At 36.5% G+C, this 23,352-nt stretch overlaps 1 protein-coding gene across 3 annotated transcripts; it reads left to right on the top strand.

Moving 5' to 3' along the window:
• The first annotated feature begins 752 nt into the window (after positions 1-752).
• On the top strand, positions 753-21,668 carry DCTN4 (dynactin subunit 4). Of its 3 annotated transcripts, none has more exons than XM_058169707.1 (13): positions 753-944; positions 4,182-4,252; positions 5,103-5,281; positions 5,639-5,682; positions 6,905-7,012; positions 9,844-9,917; positions 10,367-10,479; positions 10,606-10,715; positions 12,569-12,642; positions 15,311-15,365; positions 16,984-17,091; positions 17,401-17,498; positions 19,324-19,751. In XM_058169707.1, the coding sequence occupies exons 1-13, from the start codon at positions 810-812 to the stop codon at positions 19,379-19,381; spliced, it is 1,227 nt and encodes a 408-aa protein (XP_058025690.1). In that variant the 5' UTR covers positions 753-809; the 3' UTR covers positions 19,382-19,751. The 3 variants fall into 3 exon arrangements, with proteins under 3 accessions (XP_058025690.1, XP_058025691.1, XP_058025689.1); XM_058169708.1 differs by lacking the exon at positions 19,324-19,751 and adding an exon at positions 17,585-19,317 and having other exon boundaries at positions 754-944; XM_058169706.1 differs by lacking the exon at positions 19,324-19,751 and adding an exon at positions 19,806-21,668 and having other exon boundaries at positions 756-944.
• The last annotated feature ends 1,684 nt before the right edge of the window (positions 21,669-23,352 follow it).

A 23,352-nucleotide genomic window follows, 5' to 3' on the forward strand; every position in this document is an offset into this window, starting at 1 on the left:
TTATTATAATTATATACTGAGTTTCATGTTTAATGAATAAAGTATATAATAATAATAATAATAAATAATAATGCCAATATTTTCCAAGTGAGGAACCTGCAATATTTTTTCATAGTTTCCAAAATTGCAACCAACCTCCCTCCAACTTCTTTGCCTCCCGGGGGAATGGATCACTGGAGGTTTTTAAGAAAAGACAGGACAGCCATCTATCTGAAATTATATAGTTCCCCAACCTTTCTGGGTTGGCGGCCCAGAGGTCTGCTTGAGCAGAGGGCTGGACTATAGATCATCTTCAAAGTGCCTTCAAGCTCTATTCTGATTGATTACAACAACCATCAGTCGGAAAACGGGTTTTAGTCTAAGGCAGGGGTCTCCAACCTTGGCCACTTTAAGCCTGGCGGACTTCAACTCCCAAAATTCCCCAGCCAGGATTCTGGGAGTTGAAGTCCGCCAGGCTTTAAACTGGCCAAGGTTGGAGACACCTGGTCTAAGGTGTCTAGGAGTACACAAACTGGAGAAGATAAATATATCAAATTTGCCATTAAGGCAGGCTAATTTTAAATTTGACAAGCAATTCTCAATGCGTTGATACAGGAAACCCAACACAACCTCAACGTTACACTTCTACGTTCCCCCATTTTACATCCTCCCGTCCTATCTCATTTTAGAGAACTGGCGGAAATGACGAGACGCTGGGTTACAGAGGCCCGTTCACAAGACCGAACGTTTCCGGGCCACGTGGCGGAAATCGGGAGAATTGGGTGGGGCGGCGCGCCGAAGAGCAGGGGGCCGGCTTCAGTTCTGCCAAGATGGCTTCTCTCCTTCAGTCGGACCGCGTCTCCTACCTGGTGCGCGGCGAAAAGGAGATCCGCATGCCGCTTTCGCAGCTGTATTTCTGTCGCTACTGCAGCGAGCTCCGCTCCCTCGAATGTGTCTCGCATGAGGTAAATTGGCCGTGTTAGAGAGGCTGGGGAGTTTAATCACGCCAATGGCGTGAATTGGCTAGCCTTGCTGCCACTCGCAGTCCTACACCCCCCCTTTCATCCAATTGGCTAAGAGGGATTGTGGGCCAACGTTCCCTGTTTTTCTGGTTTGGAGCTCGAGAACAACCTCGATTGGGGCGCGTGTCAGTGTCCCTTTGTGCTGCCTTGGCTGGTTGCAAGGGAGTAAATTCTGGGGAGGGAAGCGAGGAAGAGATTTATAGGAAGGGCGGAGGGGACTCTTTTAGCATATGTTTTTGAAATAACATCTCCTCCCATGAAGTTGTTGCCTTTCCTGTGTAAATTGCCATCAGTCCCTGTTCAGACGTCAATCATATGCTCTGCCTTCCATTTGGTTACCGTTGCATCCTGAGATAGTTTAAGCCGCATCCTTATTCTGTCCCCCGCCCCCCCTATATATTTATATTTATATATTTATGTCATGGGTGCCTACTTGCCTGCCTGAGTTCATTTGGATTCTAGGTGGTAATGTTGGTAATAATCAGGTTCTGTTGTTAACCTATCTAACTATATGAAACTTGTATTTTCAAAAAACACAATGGGCAGTTACAAGTGGACTACAGGCTTGATTCATATTGTGGCGCCTGTAAGTTGCAACTTTCTTGGGGACCTGTTTTGTGATACGCTGCGGAGAAAAATGCCCCACTTCATTTTAATTTTAGATTTATTTTTTTTAAAAAACGGGACAGTAAGGTGCTGCAAAGCACAAAAAGGTATTCCAAAGTAGGGGTCTCCAACCTTGGTCCCTTTAAGACTTGTGGACTTCAACTCCCAGACTTCCTCAGCCAACTTTGTTCTGACTCTGGGAATTGAAGTCCACAAGTCTTAAAGGGACCAAGGTTGGAGACACCTGTTCCAAAGAATGCTCCTGGTCCCCAGATATATTCTGGAGGCATTTTTAAAAAATGGAAATGATTGAGGTCTCACTTCAGTGTTTTGTTTTGAAGTATGTCCACGTGTCCAGAAAAGGATAGAAATAGACACATACGATAGAGTAGCCTGAAAGACATTGATTTTTGTGTGAGCATGCACAGTGGCCATCTTTTTGGAGGAATTCCCATGATATTTTCACAGAATTCCATATGTACATTCCAGTTTGCCAAGCTAGGGGTCACTTGGAATTCAGCACTGTACTTTGTAATACTGAAAACCAATTTATTATACAACCGTATTCAATTGCAATTTAGTATTAGTATTTGGATCTGCAGAAAAGTCAGTGCACCAATAAAAACATGTAACTTGTTCAGATTTTATAGGGGTTCCCAAATTTTAAACAATTTCCATTGGTTAAACACAAAATGGTAAAGGAACTGCTGCTCCAAACATTCTAGAAGTGTCCAAAGATGAGACTGTCCTTTCTGAGCCTAATTTTGACATTGTTTGGGTTGCAGTCTCAAGGTTGTAAATAACTTTTTGAAAGTTATTTTACTATTTACTACCTTTTATTTACTAGTAAAATAAGTATTTACTAGTGAATGATCACTTAAATATGAACCAGCAGTGTGCGGCAGCAGCCAAAAAAGCTAATACAATCCTTGGTTCTATAAACAGAGGCATAGAATCAAAATCACACGAAGTAATAGTCCTGTTTTATAAAGCGTTTGTAAGACCACGCCTGGAATACTGTATCCCGTTTTGGTCACCACATTACAAAAAAGATGTTGAGACTCTGGAAAAAGTGCAAAGAAGAAGTAGTAAGATGATTAAAGGCCTGGAGACTAAAACATATGAAGAATGGTTGCAGGATTTGGGTTTGGCTAGTCTGGAGAAAAGAAGGACTAGGGGTGACATCATAGCAGTATTCCAGCATTTGAGAGGTTGCCACAAAGAGGGGGGAGGTCACCTTATTTACCAAAGCACCTGCAGGGAGGAAAAGAAACAATACATGGAAACTAATCAAGGACAGAAGCAATCTGGAACTAAGGGGAAACTACCTAACAGTGAGGACAGTTAACCAGTGGAATAGCTTGCTGTCAGAAGTTGTGGGTTCTTCATCACTGGAGGTTTTTAAGAAGAGACTGGACAGCCAATATAGGGTCTTCTGCTTGAGCAGGGGGTTGGACTAGAAGACCTCCAAGGTACCAGCTCTGTTTTGATTGACTCAGTTTTGTTCTGTATGAATATGAATGAAGAGAATATTTTAATTTTTAAATCTTACTCTGTTACTATATATGTCTTTGAATGCGAACCAATTTCCATTTTAAAACAGTCTATAACAGGGGTGTCAAACACGCAGCCTAGGCCACGCCCACCCCGGTTGGCAAAAACAATCCTGATACGTCATGATATGGCCCGCGATGTGATCAGGTTTGACACTCCTGGTCTATAAGCACTGAACAAGAAATATCTTACTCATTATGATTAAATGGTCTTAATCTGAAGTATTAGTTTTTGAATTACTTATTTTTTTAGTTTAGTTCTGAACAAAACCCTAAAAGAGTAGTTAAAGAACGTAACAAGCTATTGAAACCCAGTTGGACAGAAAATAAATTTTAAGAATTGATTCATGACAGGACAAATTCCAAATTTGGTTTTTGACATCTCCTGTTCAAAATATTAATAGTTGAAAATGAGAAAAATCCCTGTTAGAAAATTCATGGAATCACTGCTGATTATGGTGGTTTTTCATCCCAGGTATAATGTCAATTTTAATTGTCATTAATAATCCTGGGGATTGTTTAATAAGGATGCTGACTATTTTTCTTGTACAGATCTAAATTTCCTCTCAATGATAATATCTAGAATAGAAACAAATTCTGCACTGTTTTGGAGAACAACCTTTTCCCTTCATTTAATTGTCAGCCCTTCTGAACCATCTTATGTCTCCTGAGCATTACATTTGATGTTACATTTTAATATTTCATTTTAAAATGGGATAATTTTTCTCCACAAGCATCAAGATGTATATTTGGAACTAGCCAAGGAGAGGCAGAAGTCTTACAAAGTTTTTTCTGGTATTGGATTTTACCTCTACAATTAAAATGCCTATCTGATCGTTGAGAGCAAAATCTGAAATAACAATAATCAAATTAAGGTTTTGTGGTTTATAAATCAATCTTTTGGATATTGTCCAGTCCCAGCTCCTGAAAATCCAAATGTCTTTTTTCTTCCAAATATAAGAAGCAGCATTAGTTCAAGTATAATAGTGAAGAATGATGACTCTTTAAAATTATTCTATAGGTGGATTCTCATTATTGTCCCAGCTGCTTGGAGAATATGCCTTCAGCTGAAGCCAAGCTGAAAAAAAATAGGTAAGTTTACATTCCCCCACCCTCTTCTTTTCCTAAAGCTTTTCTTTTGTATTTTGCATAATCTCTTTACAGTATATTTGACCACATAATTATTAATTTGAAGCCCACTTTGAATTTAATAGTACAGGTAATCCTCGATTTATGACCATAATTGAACCTAAAATTTCTGTTGCTAAGTGAGATGTTTGTTAAGTGAGTTTTGTCTCATTTTGAGACCTTTCTTGCCACAGTTGTTAAGTGAATCACTGCATTTGTTAAGTTAGTAACATGGTTGCCATACAGTTAAGAGAATCTGAGTTTCCCATTGACTTTGCTTGTCAGAAGGTTACCGAATGTGATCACATGACCCTGGGACACGGCAACCATCATAAATATGAGTCAGTTGCCAAGCGTTTGAATTTTGATCACGTGACCATGGGGATGCTGCAATGGTCATGTGAAAAACGGCCATAAATCACTTTTTCAGTGCTGTTGGAACTTCATTAAATGAACTGTTGTAAGCTGAGATTTACAGCATATAGAATCTTAACAGATTGATTATTATAAAATCTGAAGGAATATGCATGACAGGATGTTTGTCTTTTTATAAAGGAATAGATACATGAATTTGCTTCCTGTTGGTTGCCTCAATGAATTATTCTGAGCAATAAATATTTTAAAGCTTAGTGTTAAGAGTGGCTTTGGAATTATACGTACATTTATAAACTAAGAATCTTGGCTCCAATTTATATACACCTTTTGATTTCAAGAAATCAATATGGTTTACATAATAATGAGCATTGTCACTCTGTAGGTAAATACAATCATATCCATTCAATTAAAAAACTAATATTGGTGTCTTCTTGCTTAGGTGTGCTAACTGTTTTGATTGTCCTTGCTGTATGCACACCCTTTCTACTCGAGCAACAAGTATTCCTGCTCCATTGCCTGATGATCCAGCTAAGACGACAATGAAAAAAGCTTATTATCTGGCCTGTGGATTTTGCCGCTGGACATCCAGAGATGTTGGCATGGCAGATAAATCAGTTGGTGAGTATCATATCTAAAATAAATGGGACTAGGATGGCTTAAAAACTCTACATGTTATGCAGAGTTATCTGTCAAAACCAAAGACCAACCTATCTTTGGTTTGCTGATTGATATTATATGTCCCTATGTTCACGTTAACCAACAGTCAGTAACTAGATTAGAAACACAAGCTGTTTTCTGACTCACATACAGTGATGAAGCACACAGTATTATGTCATTCTAAATAACAAGTATATAGTATTAGCCCAGTGATGGATTTAGCAGAGTTACTTTCTATCTAGTTTATTTTTGACTAGAAAATGTGTTTCATGATTCCCTTCTTTTTAATTGTTGATGTTATTTTTTGTTATATTGCAGCCAGTGGAGGTTGGCAGGAACCCGAAAATCCTTATACACAAAAGGTAACTAAATAAACCGTATCTAGTAATTTAAGTTTGAGAGAATAAGTCTCAAGTATTATTCACAATCTTCCCCCAACTGATTTAGCAGTTTAATATAATTATCAGCCTAGGTATGAAAGTATATTGGTGGAAAAAGCATCAAGTCCGTGTATTTTTCCATCACTGCCCTGCTTTGAGACACTGCCTTCCTGCACTGATCTTATTAGCTCTGGAAATGCAATAGGGACAGCTATGATCTATACAGGGAAGATCACAGTCCTTGTATCACTTTTGAAGGAAGGTTTACCTTTTCCTCAGGTCAGTTTTTCTTCTCAGATCAATTGCCTTCCTACAAACAACTAGATAGCTTCTAGTCAGCGATGTGTGTAATAGGTTTTGGAAAGCAAAAGTTTAGATCATTTCTGGATTTCTCCGGTATGAACCTGATTTGACCTTTGAGTACTGAATATCACTTAAGTAAAAAACCCATACAAGGGAAAGAAATTGGTAATTCAAAGTTTTCTTTCAGTTTCTCGTTCTGATGCAGTTATGATGATGATCTTGGAATTAACAGCTTAATTAAGCCAAGTGACAAAGCTTGATAGATAGAATCTTGCTCCAGATCAACTTAATTCCTGTTCAGGCAAAGACACAGCAGTAGTTAGTCCAGGAATGAAGATAAAACTGCTCTGGGTGTAGTTTAGTCTATATAAGTAGTGTGTGTGTGTGTGCACATACATATCCTATTGTTTTAATAAAACATGATGTCATTTAAAAAGAACAAAAATATAAGCTACCACATGTCGGAGTATTAAAATATATTTTAGAATATATATCTTGAGACATTTTTTAACATTTGGAATTTTCACATGGATAGTTTTAACATCGCAGGTTTATTCAGGAATAAATTAATTTACTAGGAAATGTGAAAGTGAAATAAATCAGGAATATATTGATTTGTCCCATTTCTCTATATTTATCTTCTACAAAAGAACACTAATGTCCGTTCAAATGAGTAAATATGTAGTTACGTAGAATAGTGGCACAAGTTATTCTATAAAGAAAATAAATAGGGGGAGAAAGTTGCTAGGAACGGAGAGAAAGTAAATCTTAAACTCTGTGAAGGTTTGTAAATGCAGTGAAAGGTTTTTTTTTAAAAAAAATTCAGAGTTAATTCAGGAAAAAAATTCTTGTAAAGAATATCCTTTCTCATGAGTAGCTTAAAATGTTTCTTTTTATATAGATTAATAAACTGGTGGAATATTATCAACAGTTGGCTCAGAAGGAGAAGATGGAAAGAGATCGAAAAAAATTAGTTCGACGTCGACCATACATGCCATTGGCCTTTTCGGTAAGCTAGGAAAACAGCACAGAAATTGTTGGGATCACACAGTGAGAATCAGATGTAACATTCTAAAGTGCAGTGATATAATTGTTGTAGTTGACATTTTTAAAACTTTTAAAACAAAAAACAACTTTTTAAAAAACTTTTAAAACAAAAGTTGACATTATTTAAAAAATAATAATTGGAGCTTATCTGAAGTTTTCATAGATTATGTTTTATTAAGAGGTATCGTCTGCAGTTAGTCCTCAACTTACAATTCATTTAGTGACTGTTTGACATTACAACGGCACTGAAAAATGTGACACATGGCTATTTTACACTTATGACCATTGTACCATCCCCATGATCTTGTGATCAAAATTCAGATGCTTGATAATTGACTCATTTTTATGACAGTTGCAGTGTTCCGGAATGTGATTTCCCTTTTGCTACCTTTTGACGCGCAAAGTCATTGGGGAAGCCAGAAGAAAGAAAGGCATAAAATGGGGCAAAATATACTTAACTGTCTCCTTTAGCAACAGAAATTTTGGGCTGAAACGTGGTCGTAAGTTGAAGACTACCTGTATTTGACATAACCTTGGCTTGAATTTTATAGTAAAGGTTCAGATTTGGAAATGCACCCCAATACCTTCGATTTTCAAATGCTGGATTACTGTTATTCTGTACACAGTGATTTAGCTCAGAGTCGGCACAAATGTAATGTCAGAGATTTAGATTTAAATATGTATTTTGTTTTAATTTTCAGCTATGCATTCAGTGTCAAATGAAAAGCTTATTTCTTTTCTTGGCTAAATAATTTTGCATATGCTTGCTGCCTTTTGGATAACTGTATAACCTGCTTGCTCTGTGCATTGCTTTTGTCTTTATTGGTGCATTTTTTTTTTATCTCCGTTGCTACCTGCCGCTAATTTGGGGCTCTCCACAGCAACATACTATACATGTAGTGGTAAGTTCCTTTAGTTGGTTCCATTAGCTGGATTCAGCTAGTCAGATTGTCTTTATTGCATTTGGGTGACTAACATGCTCATAATAGGAAAGTTCACATTCAATCTGAATGAATTAATCCACATTTGAGTTTAGGAGTCATATAACCCAGTGTATTCTTAATTTTTTTTTTTACATAAAACAAAAATTGTTCAGTGTAAGACCCTATTAATGTACTGTGAGGTCACAATCTTTGATGAACTGGAGTGCTGTTAAGAACAGTTGGATACATTTTGGGCTTCCACTGTATAATTCTTTGACAAATCTTAGTCCTCTTGAATTATAGACTGCCTATAAATACATTACTCCCTGTCTACAACTTTGCCACTTAAATATTTATTTCCCTGTTAAAAATCATAAGTCCTTTTAAATAGCAATCCTGTATAGAAACTTTAATATAGATTACATCTGATATCCACGTAGATAAATGAAATAGCTTTTCCTTCCCTTTTAACTAAAACAATAAACCACCCACTAAAAGTTTAAAAAATAATAGGTGAGCTAGAGAGGCAAAATAGTATCCCAAAGTATTTAGCAATTCTATTTACAGTATAGGGCTAAACCTTCTATCTTTACTATAAAGATAACACAGAAAGAACTATTAGGAGCAGCAGGGAGATAAGTGAAATAATTCAAAGCACCTGACTCAGTAACATTGCCATATAAACTGTGCTTTTAACATTGGATTCAGTGAACTATAGGAGTTACCAAACTTTTCTGAGAAGTTGTCTGACCTCTTTTACATGTAGATATTTAGTTTCATTTTAGATTACATTTTTTCAGTGCACTGGTCTGGCACTAATGGGAAAAGAACTGTTTCAATTATTTTCTGTATGTAGAGGAACATTTTTGAATCTAGCCTACTTTTCCTTAGAAATTGACAACTTTCAGTTTTGATATCTGCTGTCACAACTCAATATTAATTTGTTAGCAAGTACCTCAGCTGACTGTTGTTAACTCAAGTGTGGTATAATGATATGATTTCATACCATTATAGTCATTATGTATTTTTCATCTCTAGATCTTCTTCAGGTCTATTGCAGTACAGGGTGTTTGGCCACAAAAGTACTTTTCCTCCTAGAATTTTAACTATTTATGTTGTAAGTTGCCCAGAGTCATTGGATACAAGATAGGCAGAAAATAAATTTAATAAATAAATATTTATGTTCTGATCTAGAAGACTCAATTGAAATTTAAATGTAAGCACTAAATCAAAACAGTTTTAAGCAGAATAAACTGACTGAAGGGCTTGCTCCTTTTTAAAAGTTTTTGTATGTTTGATTTCTGTTCATCAAACTATGAAAACTTTCTCTGAACAGAGAAAACTTCCAGATTTGCTTTTCTTGTAATTGATTCATCTTGTTTTTAAGCTGCCTCCAAACCCAAGATGGTATGTTTTCATTTGCCGACTCACCTCTGGTTGTTGGCAGGTAATCCTTGACTGACAGCCACAGTTGGGACCAGAATTTTGGTTTTAAGTAATTGTGGTAGTAAGTTGAGGCACCACGTGATCAGACTCGTTTTTATGACTACTTTTACGACAGTCATTGAATGAGTCACTGTGGTAGTTAAAGCGAACCGCGTGGTTGTAAGGGTGAAACCACGTTATCCAATGGACATATTTTTTCTGGAAAATGGCAAAAAAGTAGCAAAATAGGATAATATGACTGTGGGACACTGCAAGCTGATTATAAATGTGAGCCAACTGCCAACAGCCTGAAATGCGTGACTGTGGGGATGGTGTGGCAATCATAACTTCAAGGATGGGTCATATATAACTTTTTTCCCCAGTTTACTTTGAAGGGTTGTTAAGCAGCCAGATATAAATCAAGGATTATCTGTATCTCTTGTAGGACAAATATGGCCTTGGAACCAGGCTCCAACGTCAGAGGCCTGGGGCCCCTATCAGCGCCCTAACTGGACTTTCGTGAGTACTAGTTCTTTCATATCAATGATTGATTAAAGTTACATTGCTTAATCTCAATCATATAAAATGGAAATAGCCTCAGAATCAAGGATAATGCTGGGTCTTCCTTCTTTAGCTGATTACTTAAATCCTGTACTTTCAGTACCACTGTGTGGACATCTATGCTGTACCTGCGATCTTCTCTAAAGTGTCATTTTATTAAAAAAATACAGCTCATGTTCTTACCTCTAAAATTTGCTATTATCTGTATTAGTTCAGTGATTAAAATAAAAATTAGGTTGAGTGTTACAGCTTGGTACTACTATTCCAAGTACTGCAAGAATATCTGAACATAAATAAAGAATTGATCTCTAGCAGCTCTATATTGTTTCATTTGAACCAGGAATTTAGTACTGCTCAGGTTTTTATGGCTTCTTTTAAAAGCAATCGATTAATTTCCTTTGCCTCAGGCTGAAAGAAGGGGAAGACCACAAGGAGATAAAAATTGAACTAGCTCAGGCTGTGGAAGAAGTTGAACCTTTACCTGAGGATTATTACACAAGGCCAGTCAATCTAACAGAAGGTAATAGTTTAGCTTTTCTTTGCCACATTTCTGTCCAAGCTGATTGATTCAAATGATGCGTGTTTTTATTATTCAAAATCATTAACTGAGATTGTGAATTTTCTGAACTTCCTGTGTTGTGAACAGTGACGACCTTAAAGCAGCGCCTCCTGCAGCCAGATTTTCAGCCCATTTGTGCTTCTCAACTTTACCCACGTCATAAGCACCTTCTGATCAAACGCTCACTGCGATGCAGGGTATGTAATCACTATAAAAAACTATATTGCCATCACAGTCACTTTTGACAAAATTAGAGATTATATGCAAATTCCAGAATTTCCCATCCTGGAATTGTTCCAATTTTCTTCCATATCTCTTCTAGCTTTGATCCTTGGCTGATTTTGAATGTAATCAGCATGGGAATGCATGTTTTGAGAATTCTTAGATTACAATAAATTTGTATTACTTCAATAGGAAAATATTGCTTCTCTCTGTCTGTACAAGGGGTCTGCAACCTTAAACACTCAAAGAGCCATTTGGACTCTTTTCCCACAGAAAAGAAAACACCTGGAGCCACAAAACCCTTTCCATGCCTGACTATTTCTTGAGCAGCCACAAAACTAGCATATGTAGTTGAATTAAACATTCTGTTTTCTTCTGAAACTTTTCTTTTCTTGGCGGTTGTGAAACATATTTTGAGTGACAAGGGACCACAGCAGAGAGATGAAAAAGCGACATGTGGCTCCAGAGCCGCAGATGTACAGACCCCAGGTCTGTACAATGAGGCAGCGTCCTTTATAAATGCATTTTACAGTGATGAAACCCAGTTGTAAATTCATACTGCTAAAAGTGATAACTGTGTAGCTTGATCTTTCATAGTACCAAGTTCATCTTGCTTTGCGTTGCGAGGTCACAAAGATGCAACTTTCCCTGTTTCATTCTAGTGGCTACTGATAATAGTGGTAAGGAATAAAATAGAATACTGACAATTCCAGGCAATGCATGCTAAATAAATAGAACAAGGTAGACACTAAGTGCTTTATTTCAACTACAAGCATATTGCGTTGAATTAGTTCTTTAGTTCTTATTTGAAATATGAGAACTAACGACCTAAGGAAAGACTAATAAAACAATAAGCTCCAAAGAGGTAAAGAATCTTACCCTAAAACATACATTTAGAATATAAATTTGTATTATTTGTGGAATTCATTGTCAAAATGAATGTAGGTTTAAATGTTATTTTGGATAAATTTGTGGTGCAGAAAGCAATTTGTAGATTTTCTGCATGGTGGTTATATATCTATCAGTTTCTAGGCAAGGTATGTTTCTATCTCCCCCATATCATTTTGTGAAAGGCTTGTGGCTAGCTATGATAGGAAACAACATCCTGAACTAAATAAATTTTTACAGTTGTGTTGCAATGTGTCTGTAAGGGGGAGGTGATGTAGTGGATTACAATAACACAGCAGGTTCCCAGGAATGAGGGACCACATGCCAAGGGTGGGGCAAGAGGAAGCAAAGTTTGGAGTTGGATTGTAAGAAGAGGAAGATATATTTAGGATAGGCAATTCCTCCCTAGAATTTCCCAGGGTATCTCCATTAGGTTGGAGTAGCATAGGTTTAATCTGGCAAGATTCTGTCTATACGGTGTTATGCAAATAAAGAACTGAAGTTTGACTGACTTTTTTTTTACATCGTTCTTGCGCTAGGCCTGACAATAGAGCAGGTTCTTTTTATGAAACAAAGTTGTCTTTTTAAATGTCTAAATAAAATCTTTCAGCATTTTTATAGGCTACTTCCATTGTTAAGGAAATACTTTATGTTCATATGGATGAATGCCCTTGGTTCCCCACCCCCAATGCTCGTGCCCCTTCCTTCCTTCATATCTATTCTGGAGAACACTGGGTTCTCTGTAGCAGATTTGAGATAGAAGGAATCCATCCCAGTAGCAATTTCCATTCTACTGTCAACAGCCACTCTTGGATACAGTCCAGCCCTTACATTGTGTTTAGTGAATTGAGTAAAATAAAATGATTCTGCAGTGACATTTGAAATTCTTGAGCTTTAGTTTTTCAAACTTCTTATTCTCATTTTTTTCTTTTGTTTGTAGAAATGTGAACACAATTTGAGTAAACCAGAGTTCAACCCCACATCGATAAAATTCAAAATTCAATTGGCTGCTGTGTAAGTATTTTGAAAACTGACTGCAAGAAATCAAAAGACTTGAAGCAAATTCTCATGGTTGGGACAAATCTATATATGCTGTATACAGTTTCTTCTAGCAAATAAAGGTTCTCGCAATCCAAGTTCCAGCATGCAAAAAAATAGTATGCTAGTAGCAGCCTTTCTATTTTAGCTTTTCTTATGAATATAGGTACAATAAATGTATGAAAATATAGTTTTTAAAATTCCAGTTTCATTAAACAATTCAGTGCAATCAGCTAGACATTGTTAAATATTATGTTTTTCTTTGACAAAAGGCTGTAATGTTCATTTAATTCAAGTATGTGTGCTTCTAATAGTTCAGTTGGTTTCTGCTCTGGCAAATTGAAAATTAGTATTATTCATTGACAATACTGACTGGCAGGTAAGATTTATTCTACTTATCCTAGCCAGAAGATAAGATAACTTCTATCACATGGAGGAAACTGCTTCCTTCAGTCTTTAGCCTTGATTTCTAGAAAACGTCAGCTGGCTTTTCAGCTCTACGGTAAGGATTGAGAAAGGAAAAAATAAATAAAAGGGATTGGGAAAAGCCATGCTTAGTCACTTTATCAGTGAGATGGGCGGCATATAAATTTAATAAATAGATTAATAAATAGTGAAAAGTTGGTGCTAACATCATGAAGTGTGAGTAATCAAGCTAAGTGATTCTGGCAAGCATCACTTGCCACTCTGAAAATAAATCACACCTGAGGATCAGTGATTGGGGGAAGCGCATTGCACATTCAGAGATTGGACTGAATTGTGGAGAATTGGTCTCCAAAGCAGTGGAACATAACAGAGGAAGCGAGCACCAGTGTTAATATTGAACACCTCTATAAGACAGCCGAATAATCTTCCCATGCAGGCCATGGTAGCTATAACTAGCACAACCTCCTTCTGCCTGAGCAAGCCAGTCTTTAGATTTTAGTTTTACCCAATACTGAAATAGTTGCTTATGATACATAAGCTCTTTCATGTTCAACGGAAAAGGGGGGGAAAAGGATGACATAGGAAGGGGCCATTCTGACAGCATCAGAGATAAAGAATCTATAACAGCGAAGAGAGAGCTGCTTATATTTTGAGATAAGTTCATGAAATGATGGAAGAATCCCTTATCCCATGAGGAGAGAGGCACATGTTTATTGATAGACTCAACAGCTCCCGTCCTACAGGATAGAAAGATAGAGAGGTTTAAAAAAGCAGTGGCTGTTTTTGTTTATTATCCTGTAAACTATCCAACATTATTCTTCCATTTCCTAGGTGCTCGTGTTAGTGGCAAGGTTTTGCTGTTACTACAATGATTTACCCTAGAAAGAAGTTAAACTATCCTGCTGAAATAATTGTAGGAGACCCATGTTAAACCTATGGTAGTGAAAAATCAGAAGGGAGAGGAATATGCTTACCATTTGGAAAACAAGCAACCCAAAACTTCTAATAGCACAATTGAGTGAAAGGTAGTTGACTTCACATATATCAAAAGGTTTCAAGGAACACAATGGTTTTTAACATCACAATTAACGCTGTAATCTATATAATATGTAACCTGTATAAATGAACTGTTTCCCTGTCCCTTCATCCTAATTTGAATCCTATATCACTTTACTAGCTCACAAGTCATAAAATGTAAGTCTGGAAAGGTGCTACCAGGCTTCTGATTTTCAGCTGAAATTAGTGCATGCTACTGAAGTGAGGTTATTTCCTTCATGGTGTAGGAAAACATCTTCTAGTCCTGCCTACTAGTTGAAAGAAATGAAATGAATTCTTTCCTGTGAGATCCACTTTTCTGTGAATAGAGAAAGGAAACTCACAGCCCAATTACTGTATTGTATGAAAAACCAAACTGGAAGCTATAAATTACAAACCTGTTTCCCAATCATATATTTAACCAGTTTTTAAAAATGCTTCATTGTTGAGAATACTGTACTTTTCGGAGTATAAGACACACTTTTTTCTCGCCTAAAAGAGGATGGAAATGTTGGTGTGTCTTATAAACCGAATACAGCCATTTTTGGCCTCCTGAAACCCCACCCTGTGCATCCCGTTTTTACAAAAAATGGGGCCTTCAGAGTGCTCCTGGGGGCTGGGGAGGGTAAAAATGTGACGGATGGAGGCTTGGGAGGCCAAAAATGGGCCCTTTTTTTCAAAAACAGCATTTTTGCCCTCCCCAGCCCCCAGGAGCACCCTGAAGGCCTCCAAAAGACTCTGCAGGCCCCAGTTTTGAGAAAAGATGGGCCCAGTTTTGAGAAAAGATGGGCCCAGTTTTGTGAAAAACGGGCTCATTTTTGGCCTCCAAAACCTCCCATGTGTTGTGTTTTTGGCCTGCCCAGCCCCAGGATCACTCTGCAGACCTACCAAACCCTCTGTGCATCCCGGTTTTGCAAAAAACAGGCTCATTTTTCCCAAAAACGAGACGCACAGAGGATTTGGGAGGCCTGCAGCATGCTCCTGGGGGCTGGGGATGGCAAAAACGTTTTTTTCTGGTTTGCCTCTTCGAAATCTTGGTGCATCTTATAGTCTGAAAGATATGGGTAATTTGAAAACTGCATAATTTAAAAATGAGGTATTTAAAATTATAAAGCATAGCAAAAAGACTAGAGACAATGCCATTCACATATTTCCTGTTGGTGTTTTTTATTTGTATTTATAGCAATTACATCCCAGAAGTGAGAATCATGTCTATTCCTAATCTGCGCTATATGAAGGTTAGTAATTGTTTACTTTAACCCTCTTTTGAGATGGACCTTCAAAGCTTCATCTAAGTGGCTGTATATAAGTGGCTGTTATATAAGTGCATATAGTGGCTGTTAAATCTTTTGTTTTGTTTAAAATGTGACAGAGGCTTGGAAAGCTAACATGTTATGTTAATAACATTGGTTCAGTGAAGACATGACTTTAACTCATGGTTTCTCAATCCACTGTTTTTAAATTGGATTCAAAAGCCTATCAGGATGAAACAATTGAAAAAGATGCCCATAAGGAATACATAACAACATGTTAGAAGTTTAATGTGTACTTTTGAGAATTGTAAATCTTGAAACATTTTCCCCTTTTCTTTCATATAGGAAAGACTATGTATAGTGATAACGCCAAACCTTAAAACCTGAAAACTTTGAGGTGTCAAACTTCTCTCCTAGAAGCCCTATAGTTTTAGGAGCTATGGCCCACTTTCCTAGTATCATGGTAGTACTTGTTAATTGTTATGATCACCATGTGACTTCCTGGAATGCCTTTGCTTGATGCCCTTTCACTAATCTTGCAAGCTCTTTGGCTTGTGGTAACAGGCAGGGAAAAAGATTGGGAGAAAAATAAATTGAAAGGTGCTATTCTTTGGCCTTGAGGTGTATAATTATGGAAAATAGCCCCCCTACTTTCCTTTGGGAAGCTAGAGCATGATTACAAGTTATAATTTGAAAAGAAAATTGCTTTATTAAAAATAAGAAAGTGAAACATTCACTGGACAAGGATATTAAACTATACAGTGCTGCTACTATCTGGAACACTTTACAGAAATCTCCCACTGGGGAAAAAAATCCCTCAATATACATGTTTTTTTGAAAGATTCTACTAATATAAAAGCAACTCTGAGAGAAAGATGCCACTTCCTATCAGACAGGACTGTGTTTATAATAGAGACAATAACAAGAGATAGGAAATTAAAACCAGACAGCCCCCTCAAAAAATTTAATGTAGTGATAACTAGGCATATACTTATGCTTCTTAAAGTAGTAATTCCTTGACTCAGATTCCTTTTACCTATCCTTGCTGGAACTTTCAGTTTTGGATCTGAGGTTAGAAGTGAATCTTGACTTCCTCCAACCCAAGCCCACAATTTCTTGCTTCTTTCTCCCAGAGGTTTCTGGGAGAAGAGACATTTTTTTTTCTCTATCAAAGAGGAAAGAGTTTGTGGGGAGGCAATTAGACTTTTGTTGTTTGTTCTCAGCCATGCCTCAGAAAGCACCTTCCATCAAGAAAAAGGTCTGGTTGAGAAGTGTATGAACTGGTTGCCTGGGGTAATATGCTGAGTGAGGGTGAAACAGTGAATCTCTTAAAGTTTTGTTGTGCTGTAGTGTGGCTGCTTACTATTTCAGATTTTTGTGTTTGATTTTGATTTGGTTGTCTGCAAACCAACTCATAATTTTCCTTAATTCCAATATGAATTGGATATTTATAGTTTAGAAAAATGAATGGGATAATGGTTCATGTTGCTATTTAGAAGGTTAGCACTTCCTAAAAGGGCATCATACAGACAAAAATGGTTATATAGAACCATATAGAACCTTCATGAATATTTTGTCCCTTATATACTTCTGTCATTCATAGGAAAGCCAGGTTCTTCTAACTCTAACCAATCCAGTGGAAAACCTTACCCATGTGACCTTAAAAGAATGTGAGGAAAATGATCCTGAGGATATTAATAGTACTGCAAAGGTAGTATAGTTTATCATCTTACGTGTATAAGCTAATGAATATACTCTGAAACTGTGCTAAAAATATATAAATTTTGAATATCTGCATAGTCCTTTTTTAGGTTTAAAATGGTTTTCTGCCTTACTATAACAATGTGTTATTTTAAAAAAAGGAGATGAGGCTTTTAATGCCCATGATTAGCATGGTATTAGATCTTGTGAGAAGATCTTTTGGATATGAGAAGTTTCCATGGTAGTTCAAATTTCATTAGCAATTACGGTTGTTTTCATATTAGTTATGAAACCTTTTTTTTTCTACATCTCTTTTCAGGTGATGGTTCCTTCCAAGGAATTAATCTTGGCTGGCAAGGATGCAGCAGCAGAATATGATGACTTGGCAGAATCTCAAGATTTCCAGGATGACCCTGAGTAAGTTTGTCTGTCTGCTTTCACAACTATAGACTTGTATTTACCAACTGTTGAAAATTGACCAATGCTATCTTTACTTTTTCTAGGTGGAAATTTAAAAAAATATTTTTCTCCTAGTAGCAGTAGTTCCAAATAGACTAAATAATATATTTCATAAAATGCCAATGGCATTTTCTACATCCATATTTCGACAGGCTTAGCAGGAAGGGAGAACCTACTTCACTAGTGATTTTAGTTCTGGCAAACATCAGCAGCAGATGCAGCCTTCATTAGACATTGGTTTGGATACCTTGCAAAAGGAATTAAATACATTTATGGAAGATAGATCTATCATTGTTGGCAATGCAGCTGAAAAATCTCCAGATTTAATGCCACAGAATGCCACTAGGTACTACTTGCCAGGGAGGTAGTATTTTGATAGACGTTGCTAGGGAGCAAGTAGCAAGGCTAAGGCCCTTTTTGTGAGCATCCCAAAGGCATTTGGGTGGCTACTGTTGGAAGCAAGATGATGGACTAATTGAATCTTTTCTCTAACCCAGCTCCAAATTTGTTTTGTAGCCATTTTTGGTGTAAAGTAACTATTTAGTCCTGTTTCTCTTCCCCCCCCCCCCCAATTTACTTACAACTACTCTCCTGGACAATTACTAGTTTAGTGACTTATGACCGTTTCGGCATCCCCATGGTCACATGATCAAATTTCAGATGCTTGGCAAGTGATTCATATTTATGATGATTGCAGTGTCCCAAGGTCGTGATTACCTCCTGCAACTTCTGACAAACTCAGTGGAGAAGCCAGATTTATTTTATAACTCTGCTGCTAACTTAACAACTGCAGTGATTCACTTAGCAAATGTGGCAAGAAAGGGCATAGAATGGAGCAAAATTCATTTAATGTAAATTTTGGGCTCAATTATGGTCATAAGTCAAGGACTACCTGTATTATGTTCAGTAATCCTAAAGATAAAGTTTATTGTAATTTTTTACTGTGAGAATACTGGCACAGATTAAAAATGAAATTCTGTTGCCTACTCTCAAAAGAAAGTATACTCAAACCCATACATAACACACATAATCACATACTATATACATACATATATCCACACTCATAGCCCCCACACTCATACCCCCCCCCACCCCCACCAGGGGTGAAATGCTACCGGTTTGTTTCGGTTCGGGCGAACTGGTAGTTAAAAAAGATACCTGTTCCTCTGAACTGGTATTTCTAACGATCAGCCGTGCAGTGGGGTTTAGCTTTGCTAGAAAACAGGAAATCCTGCTTTCTAGCGAAGCTAAACCACGCGCCACAGCTGATCCTCCCCATTGCTTCAACTTACCTTCCCAAGCCTCCTTTTGGTGCATACTGTGCTTGCAAGCACACCATGCGCGTTTGGTGCGCAGTGCGCATGTATGCAGAGCACACGTTTGGCGCGCAGCATGCATGTGTGGCCAGCAAGCCGGTTCAGGTTTCACTACTGCCCCCCACATACATATACATACTAATTTGTCCATGTTGAATACATATCTAAAAGAGGAAGCTTGAGAGTTCACAAGGTTGATACTATATGGAACAAAACTGTGACTGAATCTGTTCTGCTTTGGATACCGTGAAGCCTCTTCCCGGGAAGTAACAAGGAATACTACAGATCCTAGACAAGCATCGCCTATATGAGGTTGACAGTATTGCTAGGATTGTTCTTGCAGTATAAATTTGTATAGCTTTTATAGCTTTTAACTATTAAAGCAAGATATAGTATAAGGACCGTATAAGTATAAGGACTGCATCTAGCTCTTCCTCCATTTATGGTAATTTTGGTAATTATTCTAGTAAAGGTTTTCCTGATGAAAAGATGGGGGAGGTGACATCATTTGCTCCTGAGAATTGAGACCCTGGAGTAGCATTGAAAGTTTGCAAGATTTGGAAAATTGAATTGGAAGTTACTTACTTGAACAACAGACTATTTCAGTATTATTATTGTTGTTGTTGTTATCTCTTTTATTCATTAAACATGAAACTTAGTCAACTGAATATTAAAAAATGTGTCACAAATACGATTGACTGGTGCTAATGATTGATAAGGGTTGCTGCCATCATCCTAGGTATCAACCAGTTATCTTCTTAAAATATATAATGTTTTGAGTAGCACAATTTTTTGCGGTTCCGCTGGTGTTATTGCAGGAAGCTGCAATTTCTTTACTATTACTACTACTACTACTACTACTACTACTACTACTATTATTATTATTATTATTATTATTATTATTATTATTATTATTATTATTATTATTATTATTATTCCTGTTTTGTAGCATCATAGCTTTCCGGAAGGCTAACAAAGTTGGAATATTCATCAAAGTTACTCCACAGAAAGAAGAAGGGAAAGTTACTGTAAGCTTTAAGATGAGACATGAATTCAAAAATCTTGCCGCTCCAATCCGCCCCACAGAGGAATGTGATCAGAGTTGTGAAGTCATTTGGCTCACCCATCATGTGGAGCTCAGCCTGGGCCCTCTGCTTCCCTGAAGTTTGTGTCTTAATTGGTTGCTGAATGATAGTTGCCTGTTATACTGTGCTTTGAAAATGCATTCTGATAAAATGCTGGTTCTACAGAGATGCCTTGGAAAGTGAAATTTCAGCCAAAAAAGGTAGAGTTGAAACAGAAAAAAAGGCACTTTTTCCCCCCTCCTTGCCTCCTCCTCTTCACATTCATTACAGAATTAGTGATTATGTCACTATACCACATGCATAGTCAGTGTGACAGTACAGGCTTAGTGTGCATGTTTGTAGTTATCTTCTATCTTCCTTAAAAAAAGTCACACTCTAGTTCCTTGCAAAACCTTTTACAAGCTTTCCTTGCACTAATTTAACCAAGCTAGAATTGGACAAAATCTCTTTCCTTCTCTGATACATTTTCTGATAACTGGATTACTGATAGTAGTAATTACTTCAACTAGATTTTTCAGTAAAGCAATAATCAGCACAGCAGCATGACATGTGTCATGTCTTGCTTTCACAATCTGTCAGCCATCTCAAATATTAACTGCTAAGTTAATATTTTTTATTGTACCATTTGTGGCATTTCATTGTCTTTGTCATGAACAATTCCTGAAAGGAAGACAATTAAGAAACTAGCACATGAATCAATACTATATCGTTAGAGGATTTAACTTCTTAGGCTGGAGAATGCTTATTTAAAGGAAATACTTTAAGGAAATTCAGAATACTTGTATTTGCTGATGTATTGCATTTATTGAAGAAAGAATCCAATTGGGAGAAGCACTAGTGTTTTTGTTAAATTATTCCTTTAGGAACAGGATACTGACCAAAGATAGCTCATTATGATTTTAATTACATTTAGTATGTAAATTTGAACTTTTAAGAAAAAAAGTAGTACCGTCACTATTGTGCAATTTTGCACCAAAGTTGTAAAATCTTATTCCCCTATTATAAAGTATAATTCCCAAGTTTTGGGTCTTGAATTTTAATGATTTGAAATTTAATATTGTAGCGCTGCATACACAGTGTATGTAATGGGAAAGTGAAAAGATCTGATTGCAGACTGGTGGCCATGGGCACTCGTTACAGTGTGAATATTTATCATGTAGTCCAGGATTGGAATGGAGAAGATAAATAGAAATATATAATTGGAAGATGTACTTAAGGCCCTTGGAAATATATTTCTAATTTGTTAGAAAGTCTATTTAAGTAGTTTTAATTGTTTGGCACTATTTAAATAAAAGTTTCACCTTTGTATTTTGTGCAATTGATGTAAAAAAAGTTTGATGTAGATTATATATGTTGTGCAGCATATGTAGTACAATATTAATGTCTGCTGCTCTCAAATTTATACATTAACTCTAATCCATGATTTAACTCCCCACACTAATTAAAAATCCAATTAATAAGCTAATATTGTAATGAACTAATATATATTTAAGATTTCTTGTAAACACATACAAAGTTGGGACATACTTGAAAAGTCTTTTCTCCTTTTAACCTCTTAGAATATAGGAATACTTGTACATATCCCACTTCACATATCTGTAAAAATATCTCACTGAAGGGACATTCTGCCTTTATCAGTATTAGGATAACTCTGTTGCCTTATTGTATAATTTAGTGAACTTCAAATAAATAAGCAGACAAAGCTGCTTTCATGTATTTTTCCTTTATCATATTTAAGATTTTTCTGTCTAGTCATTTGTATGACTAGAAATAACTATGGTAGCCTACATTTCTTTTCGCAATGCTAGCATAATATCATGATTCGTAACACTGGACCAATAAGTTACTTTGTACATCTTTTACAAGGCATGCGAAAGTTCCATATTTTGAATTACAGATAGTCGTCGAATTACAACTACAATTGAGCCCAAAATTTCTGTTGCAAAGTGAAACAGTTGTTAAGAGAGTTTTGCTCCATTTTATGACCTTTCTTGCCACAATTGTTACGTGAACCACTGTAGTTGTTAATTTAGCAACTAGGTTTTTAAGTGAATCTGGCTTCCCCATTGACTTGGCTTGTCAGAAGGTGCCAAAAGGGGATCATATGACCCCGGGACACTGCAACTGTCATAAATATAAACCAATTGCCAAGCATCTGAATTTTGATCACCTGACTATGGGGATACTGCAATGGCTGTAAGTGTGAAAAATGGTCATCAGTCCCTTTTTTCAGTGCCAGTCACTAAATGAACTGTTGTGAGTTGAGGACTACCTGTACGCTATAAAAAGCAGAAACTTGTGCGGTTTTTTAACATTCACAAATGTGAATCTGATTAATGCTTTTTCTATATAAAAGGTTAATTGAAACTATTATCTAACTTACATTACAACCTTTAGTTTCTGTCACTTGTAAAACATGTATTGCACTTATAGGCATTATGATTAGAGTAAGATTAGTTGAAAGCATTCATCCATCTTACGTACATCCCACTCATCTAACTAATAAGAAAGCAAATAGCAAACACTATTTTAGTAAATTTATTTACTTTTCTCTGTGAAAATCTATTCTGTGGTGATGTCTGTTGTGAAACACTTCTTGCAAGTAGAAATGTTAATTGTCCTTTAGCAAATTAGAACTGAAATTAAAGTGCCATGCCAGATGCTTTATAGTGGCAGTCAAAAGACTGGCAATAGGCAGGAACTGATAGATGCTATAGAACTACTAGCGTGTATATACTTTGAACATAAGACAGCTGAGAATTGGGGCTCTATAATACAATGTGTTCTAGAGGGATAAGAGTAGACCACGCAGAAGACCTAGCAAAAATCTTTAGAAGAGATGAGAGTCTTGGGAATATTCTCAGTTCAGAACCAGCACCAACAGCAAACAGCATGGTAGATAAATAAGCTTCTAAACATAGTGGTGGGCTATAAAAACATTTAGAGTTCTTGTATAGAGTAATTTACAATATAAAACCATATATTTAAGACTCTATAACTAACTCCCAGGTTCTCCAAATTGTTCATTTGCATTTGATATTTATTCTATTCTACCAAGATCATAGGTTTTTAAAAACTTCAAAAATAGCTTTCTGATTATTAATTTTCATATCATTTCTCTCCCTTGACACCTGCCCTTATGGTACAATGAGATACTTTGCATAGGGTCTGGTAACAAAAGTTAAATTCAGAATGCTTTAGATTTTGTCCAAGATGAACAGAAAATTTTGTCTGCCAATTATGTTCTAAATTTTAGATTTAGATTTTGTCTGCCAATTATGTTCTAAATTTAAAAACTGTCATCTATTTTAAAATCCTTTCAACCTTAGAGCTGAAGGATAAATCAAGTTGTAAAAAATTACTAGTAAAAAATGGAGTACTGTAAAGCATTATTTAACTGAAGAATTATAC

This window comes from Ahaetulla prasina, chromosome 2 (assembly GCF_028640845.1).
Source record: "Ahaetulla prasina isolate Xishuangbanna chromosome 2, ASM2864084v1, whole genome shotgun sequence".
Taxonomy (NCBI): domain Eukaryota; kingdom Metazoa; phylum Chordata; class Lepidosauria; order Squamata; family Colubridae; genus Ahaetulla; species Ahaetulla prasina.